At 41.9% G+C, this 10,846-nt stretch overlaps 1 protein-coding gene across 1 annotated transcript; it reads left to right on the forward strand.

Annotated features, from left to right (window-relative positions):
- Positions 1-387: 387 nt before the first annotated feature.
- On the forward strand, positions 388-9,810 carry ARRDC4 (arrestin domain containing 4). The gene is given in 9 exon segments (XM_059823699.1): positions 388-400; positions 403-840; positions 2,128-2,194; positions 2,474-2,621; positions 4,451-4,553; positions 5,283-5,539; positions 6,104-6,266; positions 6,817-6,971; positions 7,098-9,810. Coding segments are annotated over 9 exon segments (1,401 nt in total). The 3' UTR covers positions 7,155-9,810.
- The last annotated feature ends 1,036 nt before the right edge of the window (positions 9,811-10,846 follow it).

The raw sequence follows: 10,846 nt of genomic DNA on the forward strand, positions 1-10,846 counted from the left end.
GGCCCGGGCCCTCCCCAGCAGGGTGCGGGACACGGGCCACCGCCCGCCGCCCCTCCGCCCAGGCCTCACTTCCCGGCCCGGCCCCCTCGCCCCGCCCCGCCGCCTCGCCCCGCCCCCGCGGCCCTCGCCCCGCCCCCTCTGTGCCTGTTTATCCACAGGCTGTGCACGTGGTAGCTGTGCCGCGCCATTGGCCCTCTCGCCAGGTAGCTGCAGCCGCCCTGCCAATCGGGGCGCTGTCCACGCGCGGCCGTCCGCACCCGATTGGCTCCGCCGCGGTGATCACGCAGCGTGACGCACTCCGAGTGTGCGCCCGGAGAGGAACCAATGAGGAGGGGGCCCAGGGGCAGCCCGCGGCGAATAGTAGGGCGAGGTGCTGAGGGGTGGCCAATGAGGAGCGGGCCGGGGCGGGACTTTCGGCTGCGGGCGCTGGCGGAGACGGGCGGGTTTTAAAGGAACCGTCGACAGCGGCCGCAGGCTTCCCCCGGAGCCGGGGAGCGATGGCGGCGGCCGGGCCGGGCCTGGGCCCCGGGGCTGGCGGGACGGTGAAGACGCTGGCCCTGGTGCTGGAGGACGAGGCCCGGCGCGGCGGCGGCGGCTACTGCAGCGGGGACACGGTGTCCGGCCAGGTGCTGCTGGAGCTGGCGGGCCCGCTACCGCTCCGCGGGCTGCGCCTGGAGGCCGCCGGCCGGGCCCGCGTCGCTTGGAGCGAGAGCTCGGGCGCTGTCCCCGGGACGGGGTCCTGGGGGCTGGCGGTGAGGGCGCCGGGGCCGGGGCCGCGGCGGGAGGCGGAGGTGCGCTACCTGGACATCCGACAGAGCCTCCTGCGGGACCCGCCCGAAGGTGAGGGGCGGCCGGGGGGGTGGGCGGTCGCGGCTGGGCGGGGGCGCGGGCCGGGCCCTGAGGGGAGGCTCCCCGCCCGGCCGCCGTGTGAGCGCCGGCGGGGCCGCCCGCCCTCCGCAGCGACAGCGGGGGGGGACCGGGGGGACTAGCGCCTCCTTCGCGGGGGAAGGCGACAGGGAGGGCTGCGGGGCCAAGTGCCCCCCGCTCCCCGGGGACGGCGGAGGAGCCCAGCGCACCCCGCCGCTGGAAGGCGCCCACGCCTGCTTGTCGCAGAGAGGGGGAAGGCTGAGGGTTGACACCCTCTCCGAGGAGAAATCGGCATCCGACCTGGGTGCTGAGGAACAGCGTGAGGCCCGGGTAGGTGCCCGGCCGGCGGGGACGTCCTTCCCGCACTGGAAGCCCCTGGCTGGAGTAGCCGCAGTCTTCACGTGTATGCCAGGGGAGGCTTGCTACAGCTTCATCGGGTGGTCGCTTGATTCTTTGTATAAACGGCTGAAAAAGGCGGAACGGGGCCAGAAGAAAGTCTGCAGCTCTTAAGTTTCCTACAGTCTGCGCTGGTTTCCTGCAGAGGTTTGCTCTTCCATGAATTATATCAGGCACCTGCGTGTTCGTCGTGCTCTGTTAGCAGCATCTGTGAAGCTGCCCGTGGAAGACACTCGAAGCAGTCGGCTTCCTTTTGCAGTGGCTTAAGAAAGCGGAGGAAGCTCTTTGTTGCATGGGTCCCTAGCTGGCAGTTTTGTCACTCAGACACTGCAGCCCCATGGCAGTGTTGAAAATTAAACGGAAATGGCATTTTGTTCCGTAAGGGTGAAACGCATCTCAAGTTCATCTGCAGGAAAAGTAGATGTAGGCCTCTAAAAACTGTGTAATAGTAGGCCCTCTATGAATGTATTAAGATTACATAAATTAATAGTATTTCATAACACTGACCTTAAATTGCAGCTTTTTAGCACAAAAGTTAGTTTAATTGTTAATTGAAAAAGTAGATGAATTGCTGTCCTGCTGAAAAGGAAACTTTATGCTTTCCAGAAGCCATTTTGGATTACAAATTGGCCAGAGTCCTGAACTGAAACTCAAGGTCTCCATGTTTCCTTGATTTTTTCATTGAAATCGCAACACAGCATAAATAAAGCATGGGCTCCAATCCAGAACTCAGTGGGATCAATAAAAACTTCTCTTAGTCCCTTGCATCTGGGTGGTTTTATACATAAATAATTTATAAAAGCGCCTGCTTTGTTCTTCTATTTCTGGAATAACTAAAACATACTATTCATTTTTATCCTACAGGTGAGGAAAGCTTAATTCTTCTAGATGGAAGACATGAATTTCCGTTCAGCTTTCAACTCCCTCAAGAGTAAGTTAAATAATCCAACCTGAGGGGACTCTGCTGGACACTGCTTGTTATGGAGCATTAAGTTAATTGACTTGTGTTTTTTTAATATCAAACTGATAGGTCAGCTTTATATGTTTGTCTTAATCAACCACCACATAGATGTGCCTTGTTTGCTTCAGTTTCCCTAAGGCCCTAAAAGTACAAGCTGTAAATTGGTAAACATTGATGTACACAGGAAGCGTTCATGTTTGGAACTGAGTTATAAACTTATGGTAATGCTTTTATGACTGCTTGTTTCAGACCTCTGGTGACCTCTTTCACTGGGAAGTATGGCAGTATTCAGTACTATGTGAAAGCAATTCTGGAGAGGCCTGCAGCACCTGATCAAAGTGTACAGACAGAGCTTCAGGTCATTAGCCATATCGACGTCAGCTCACCAGCTTTATTGGTAAGAGGGTCCTCCACTCCTCCTCCCCCCCTTTAAAAGCCAGCTGCAAAAAAATCATTTCCAAGAAGCATTCACATGCAGCCATAACCATTTCCATGTTATTCTGGAGTGTCATTTTCTGACTTCTGAAAGCATATAAGCTCCCTAAGCTTTTCTCTATAAATAGATGATCTTAGGTTGTGTGAATGGCAAACAGAGTGGCTTTTTTAATACCATTGATTACATCCCTGCTGGCAGAGATGCTCTTGCCAAAAAGTTATGCAGGCTTCAAATGCATAAATAAGGCTTAATAATAATAATGCACAAGCATAAAGTAGTTACTCTTACCAGAGCAACTACATTCACAGGGCTGCAGTGTCCTAAACTCTACAATAATAGTAGGTTGAGGAACAGTAATTATAGAAGAGTATTAATCATGCCCAGCCTGTCATTTATGCTGTGGCCATTATGTTACGTATCCTTCCATTTTGCATGTCGTTTTCTAACATTAAGTGCGTGCATGCAGCTGCTTCAGAGATCTTTTCAGTTATTTCCTTATGACAGATTTGGCCACATTAAAGCATTGAGTTTCTAATAATCGCTAGAAATACTGTAGAGTAATAAGAAAGATCAGGCATTAAGTAATGAGAAAATAGGCAAGATGGAAGCTAATGAGCTGGATTCTTTTATCTCAACCCGTATTGTGAAAATAATATAAAATTATACCTTGCACTTTCATGATAGCAACTGGATCTAAATGGTTATTCATTTAAATATGAATGAGTAATTTATATTTTATTTAAAATGCTAGGATAATTTTAACATTTCATCATGATGTGAACGTAGCTAAGATGTTTTGAGAAGGGTTTTTTCCTTTTTATATGCTTACATTTTAATCTTTCTCTCTAGAGAGAACTTACAGATGTCACTGCTAAAACACTTCTCTAAGCAGAACATAGTCTCTAAATTCAACAGTGTATGTTAGGAGTATGAAGATGGCATATCCAGATACTGCAAGGATAGAGTAGGCTGTAGGTTGTTGCATGGGAGAGGGCTGTGGGGCACATAAAGTAGGCAGGGCCTGTCTTAACAGATTCCAAGGCTACCACCAACAGTGCAAAACAACACAAATTTTAGACTTCATAATTATATTGACTGGGCAGTAGTGCCCAGTAAATCATTTTAAGTAGCTTGAATCCTGGCTTGGACCCTTGATTTGTGTACTTGTATGTTGTAAGTTTATTCTAAGGAAAATTTTATAGACAGTGTAAATGTCATCTAATGTGACAGTTCTCCATGAATAGTTAAGATGACTTTTGTCATGAGCCTAAATTTTTTGGGGGTTGTGTGGCTTGCAAGTTATGAAGATGCATCACCTTAGCCCAGTGTATACACATGTATCCTTTCTTACGAAGGATACAAAGGTAAAAACAGTTTACCTGCTTAACTATTAGTTGTTTACAGAAGAGATTAATTCTGCATTCTTCTACACTGAGGAACACGGGCATAAACACCGCAGTACTCCATTAGACATTTAAAAAGTCACACCTATAAAATTTGCTAAATCAATCTTTTTGAAGACAGATTACATTCAAATGCACATTGGTCTCTGTGTTACCTAGTTGATATGGTCTAAATGCAGACTGGTATTTTAAAACAGCCATATGTTCAGATAGCCAAACCTTGGTTCCATTTTACATGGTGGCAAAACTCTAGTTGCGTTGAGTAGTACAGTGATTCAAATCAAGTGAATTTTAGAGCTAGATTGCAATGACTGATATGCATAACATTAAACTGCGAGTGATTGATAGTGTTATGCCATAAAATGAAAAATACTCTGTATTTTATAGACACCTGTTCTAAGAAGTCAGGAGAAGATGGTTGGCTGTTGGTTTTTCACCTCTGGGCCAGTGTCTCTCAGTGCCAAAATTGAGAGGAAGGGATACTGTAATGGTAAGAGTAGTATCTTCAAAATGTGAATATTAAACATCTAATAGGGTTTTTTTCATCTCTGTGAAGCCAGCACTTTATAGTTGAAAGAATAGTTCCATTCAGTAGGTATTAAATTGAGACCTATATGAACTTGCTTTAATAAAAATCATCTTGCCTTTCCCCTCATTTCCCCCTTGGGAATATAAATTGAAAGGAAGTCCTGTTAGTCAGTAATCTTATAGAAAAGCCATGTACGTTTGAGTGTAAAGAACAACAAAATGCTTTTATTTGGGATAAAATACTTACTTGGGGATATAATCAGTTTTTTTATGTCCTGTTTGTGTAGGTTTACACTCCTGTAAGAATAAGCTTTAGCAGCTTCTTTGTCATCTTGATAACATTAGATACATTGAGGAAATAAAATAAAACATTCTGAAATTCAGTTAGTACTATATAAAAGGAAGATTGGCACGTAATTTGTAAATAAAGCTTTTATAGCTTGTTCATATTATGCCTAATGTTTCAAAATGAATCATTGTTTATATGTAAAATGTAGTAGGTGGCTATAATTCTGCCTGGATACCACTCTGCAAAAAAAAAAACCAAAAAACCACCACCTAGCTTGAGGAAACTAACAAGTATTGTTCTAATAACATTGCAGATGATGTACGTGCTGCATAACATGCTTTGATACTCCCAGAGGAAAGTTGGTAAATACAAATTATTCATTGAGTATTTTCTGTCTTTAAGGGGAAGCCATACCAATCTATGCAGAAATTGAGAACTGCTCTTCTCGTTTGATTGTTCCAAAAGCTGCCATTTTCCAAACACAAACTTACCTGGCCAGTGGGAAGACAAAAACTTTCCGTCAGATGGTTGCCAATGTCCGAGGAAACCATATTGCCTCTGGGAGTACAGATACCTGGAATGGGAAAACTCTGAAAATCCCACCTGTATCCCCCTCTATACTTGACTGCTGTATTATTAGAGTAGAATATTCATTAGCTGTAAGTATGGATTTATATTACAAATGTACATACTCTTGAATACTACATTGAGTTGGGCATAGAAGAATTTTCTCTGCTAAGCAGCTATTAGATTTTGAATTTGGGAACAACAATAAATATAAATAAATATCATATACCGTATAGGTGAGAGACTGAAGATCATGACGAGAATCTGAAATGGAAAGACAGGAATAACAGGGAAAATGGAAAAATGTTTCTGAGGAAGAAGCAGCTTAGTTTTAGCCCTGCAGAAAGTAGTTCAAGCAAATGTGTTCCTGTAGTGGTTCTTTTCAGAAGTGGGAAGATAGGACTGAAAGTCAAGTGCATAATGATTTTTGTCAACCTGTTTTGTATTTTTTTTAATGTCATCTAGAGACAAGGTACAGAAAGAAGAAAGTTGCTGGAAAATAAGGAAAGCTGCCAGAGTATTAGCTAAACATATCTGGGATGAGAAAACTCCTAATTTTTAAACAATCTGCAGTACAGGGAATAGGGTAGCTTCTAGGAGCAGCAATTCAGTGGGGTCTCATGATGTGTTTTTTTCATTTGGGGGTTGTCATATAGGTGTATATCCATATTCCTGGTGCTAAGAAATTGATGATTGAAATGCCTCTGGTGATTGGCACTATTCCACGTATTGGATTTTCAAGCAGAAACTCCAGCATTACCAGCCAGTTTAGTATGGATATGAGTTGGCTGGCATTGACCATGCCAGAACACCCTGAAGGTAATACATATTGAACTCTTTATAATACAGCATAGTACTGTCTACAACAGAAAGATAGTAGTGCCAGTTTAAGGGCACTGCTAGGGATGTAGGCCATTCAAGTATGACTCATGAGAAGTGAGGCATATAAATCTAAGTCAAGATCCAAAAGGATTGATGAGGATACCCTAACTCCAGCCTTTTTTAAGTCTCTCTTTACCCCTATCTGACTACTTTCAGCTGAATCTTGAAATAACTAACTTCCAATAGTGGGAATTCTACTTTGGAGGTAGACACCTTAAAATTAATCATTACTGAATATATCTTGATACAACACAGGTTTGTTGCTGGAGTAGCCCTAAAAGCATCTGTAGTGTTCCTGCTGAGTCACCTAAGCTTAATAAAAACAATTGTAGTTACAGTATTTTTAAGTATAGTGCACTTCATACAATTTGACAGTAGTACAATGTTTAATAAATACAGTCTTCCTGGTTGTGGATACTGTAATACACATGTTGTCTTACTGTGAGTGAACAGTTTGAAATTTGACAGTGGATCTCTTGTGTTTCAGCACCACCAAATTATGCTGATGTAGTGTCTGAGGAAGAGTTCTCCAGACATGTTCCTGCTTATCCACCACCAATTGACTGTGAGGAACAATTGTGTTGTCCTGTCTTTGCTTACATACAAGAGTTCCGGTTTCAGCCTCCGCCTCTTTATTCAGAGGTAAAAAAATAAACAGCAGGTGCTGTTTTTATTGTCAGACGGCAAAAAAAAAAAAACCAAAAAACAACCCACATACAGAAATGCAAGAATTTTAGGCAGTAATTGTTGCCTTTCTTCTCTCTGTAGATTGATCCACATCCAACTGATGTAGAAGAAATGCAGCCTGTTTCATTCATGCTTTGAGGAGGATTTATAATGAGCATCATTGTGATGAATGTCTTAATCTTTCTGCTGCTTAAGCTGATAGTGCAGCTAAAAAGGAAACAGTTTTCTTTTTCAAAACTTACGTTTGTGTACAAGAAAGGCAAAAGAAAATGGAGAGGGAGGTATGAGCACGTTTGGTGATGGAAGAGAATCTGCTGGATTAGTCTGTACAGAGGATATCGTGGAAGCAGCTATGCTTGGGATACTTGAAGTACCTGAAAATACTGAATGCTTTCCAGAAAGTGGATATACTACATGAAGTACGAGGAGGAGATGTAAGGATCTTCTGAAGAGAAAAAAAAAAATATATATTTTGTTTGGAACACTCTGGAAGAATTTACATGTGGATGTTGAGAACTTCTGTAGCAGAACTTGTGTAGTAGAACAGAATGTGGAGTAAGAAAACATTTCCAAAAGATTCCAGTGTTCAAGGGGCTTCAGTTTTGCACTGGCCGCATCCAAGAAAGGAACACTACTAAAATGTGGAGTGAAGTCTTCGCTCTAGCTTAACTTTGTATTTCATGAGAACCTGCCCTTCTAACAACTGCCAAGTGGTACTATTTCATCATTCATAATGATTCTAAAGAAATCATGGATGACAGAATAGCCATTACGCAATATTATGAAGGCAACCATTTACTGAATGAAAGACACCAAGTATGTAAAAGAAAATTGAACTTTGATAAGAGCTTATGCACTATGCTTTCTTTCAAGGGATTTCTTAAGGGAATTATTCTAGCCTCTTCTACTGTGAGTTCTTTTTCTGCATCTTAAGCCTATGGATAGCATGATAAGGGGAAGCATGGCAAGGGAGGATCCTTTTGCCAACAGCAGGTATAATTAGCAAAATGGACAATACTTATTTATTCAGAAGCCTTTATAAGCCTACCTCTGTTTTGGATATTTACTTACGGTCAGATTTGAGACCAAAAAAAAGTCTTGTTAAAGCTCCAGTATACTTCAAGGTTCTAAAAGGGACCCTAAATGGTTTCTGTGGTTAGTGAATGAGATAGGAGGTGTAGGGAGAGGTGTAAATATACCCAGAATAGACATAGCTTATAACTGAAATGAAAGCAGACATCAGGGGAACAAAATCCTCTGGTAATGGCACAAAGCTTTTCATTACTCCTGCATTTTTGTCTAGAGATCTATTGTCAGGGGCTGCACTGGTCATTTGCTATCCATACTATTTTTTATTAGTGTGTTTCCTTGTTTGTTTTTGCTGTTTAATTTTGTTTTGGTGCAATACTTTAATGTTTTCTTCCTCAGGTCATTTAGAACAGTGAGAGTTTGTTGCTGCTAAGAGTGAAGGCACAGCATTTTACTTGGCCCTTCTGCTGCCTTCATTTAAAGTAGAATGTTTGCTTCCTGCCAAGCATCAATTGGAGTAAGTAAGCCACCATCAACAGATCACTTAAAGGAGCAGAAACACAGCATTCTCAACAGAAACACAGCATTCTCAACATACACGTTTACAGTTGAGTCTTGAAACTACAGGGGATTTTGAACTACTAGAACTACTCCATATGTCTTACAGAAGGGTTTGGGGTTAAAACCCGGTGCTTCATGTGGTAAAACATTGTACTTTCTGATAACTACAAAAATAGTAATTGAGTTTCCTTCATTTCATCAATAACTGCAGTTTAAAAAGTTTAAATGCTTTTTTATGAAGTCTGTCTTCATTTAAGAAGCAGGAGTTTTTCTACAGGCATACACGGATATATATTTTTAGTCTTCTTTTAGTATGACTTCCTTACATTGTCTAATTTCTAGCACTTCACCTCAAGTCACTTTTGCATCAGTGTAAGACATACTGATTGAGGTTCACGTTTCCAAACTGCAGTTATTTTTTTTCATTTGCAACTTTTAAGTATTGTCTTCTATGGCAGATACAGCTATAACCAAAATTTGAGTGCATGATTTAGAAAGGACATACTAAGAATTAGTATTTATCTTAAGTCTCAAGATGTAGCTCTCATGCCTTTTTATTTAAGTGATGGTGTGCCCATACAATCAATGCAGGGTTTTCATTCACATCACCTGGAAAGGGAACAAGATACCATTAAACTGATACCATTATAGTTACTTGAAAAGTAATGTGGCTGTGTATTAACTTGCATGTTAATAATTCAAAATATTAGCTTAAAGAACATTAGGTGCTTTTTTGGACTGTAATACCTGATAGGTGATGTGTGCTACCTGGTATAAACATGGTCAAGCAAACAAGAGCATGAAGGGTGAAGATGTGCTTTTTTTTTTTCCTTTTTTCCTAAAATCTTTGTTTTTTATTATTTGCAGATAAACTGTGGCCTTAGATTGTTTGCTGCAAAAAAGACAAAACAACTAGAATGTGTTTCTTAGGAAGCACACATGGCCCTTCAAAGGAGGGGTGAAAACAAGATTAAATTCTGCTCTCTGACACTTGGCTTAGTGCAGAAATTGATCCTTAAAATAATTACTGTTTGCACAATAATAAGTTCAATATGCAGGGGCTTTGTTTTGATAACTGTGAAACAGTTTAAAAGAGACAAAATAAAAAAAAAACCATGCTGTTTAACATACAGGAACATGATTGTATTTTGTACTAATGAATGAGCCCCATGGGTTCTTTGTTAATAAAAGTGTCAAACCTACATACTGCTGTTCATCTCTGTTTTGGTGTTTCTAAGACAAATGGCTGCAATGTCAAGAAATACCTGTATTCTACCAACTTTGAACAGATACACGTCTCCTAATTCTGTTCTGATCTGGGAACTTTGCCTTCATCTGTCACTGCTTTAGTTCCCTGAAGTATCCATAACCAAGAATTGGAACAAATTTATCAAACATGACCTGCTCCCACCTATAGTTATTATGTACTATACAGGACTTAATTGTGGGTATCTTACCCATAATGATTGAAGCAGCAGGATGTGTGCTCTAGTTGGTTTTTTCATCTCATGTATTAATCTAGCAGGATATTTTACTGCATTTCCTTTAGACAAGATTATCTTTACTGTGTAGTTCATTGATCTAAATGCATCAGAACAACCTTATAACCATAGTACAGAATGACTAAAGCAGAGTACCTCCTACCCTGGGGAACTAGATGACAAATTCGATCTACCACATAGCTCACCTAAGCCATAACTGAGATGATGAAATCTCTGTCAGGGTCCTGCCTCCCAAAGATTTGAGGAACAACAAACAGAACAGTTGATTTCTTCTTCTGTTTCCACTTTTGAGGGAGGGCAGCAAACTTCTCCTTGGAAAATCTAGGTGAAGATCCGGTGTGCAAGCACTGGAACTTGCAGAGGGGGTCATGACTCCTAAAAAGGAAAATGCAAAACCTCAGATTCTGGTCTTAGATTTCTAAAAGGTCTCTTACTAAATGATCCTAAAATACCCTATTGCTAAGTTCACAGCAGCAATTACACTTCATCCACTGTTAAGTTTTATAGGGGACTATTTCTGTTGACAAACTGTAATTGTCTATTAAAATATGTTTCATGTTTAAACAGGTAGTAAATGATGTGCTCTGCCATACAGGGATAGAGCAGGTGATACTTAGGATATTTGCATGGAAACGCCCAATTCACATAGAGAGTAAGATCAGTTAATCAACTCCTGGGGCATGTTCCAAACTATTAAAACAGCATGTTCCATTGCTTCATCACCCAATTTGAGCAGCA

Source organism: Gavia stellata, chromosome 13 (genome assembly GCF_030936135.1).
Source record: "Gavia stellata isolate bGavSte3 chromosome 13, bGavSte3.hap2, whole genome shotgun sequence".
Taxonomy (NCBI): Eukaryota; Metazoa; Chordata; class Aves; order Gaviiformes; family Gaviidae; genus Gavia; species Gavia stellata.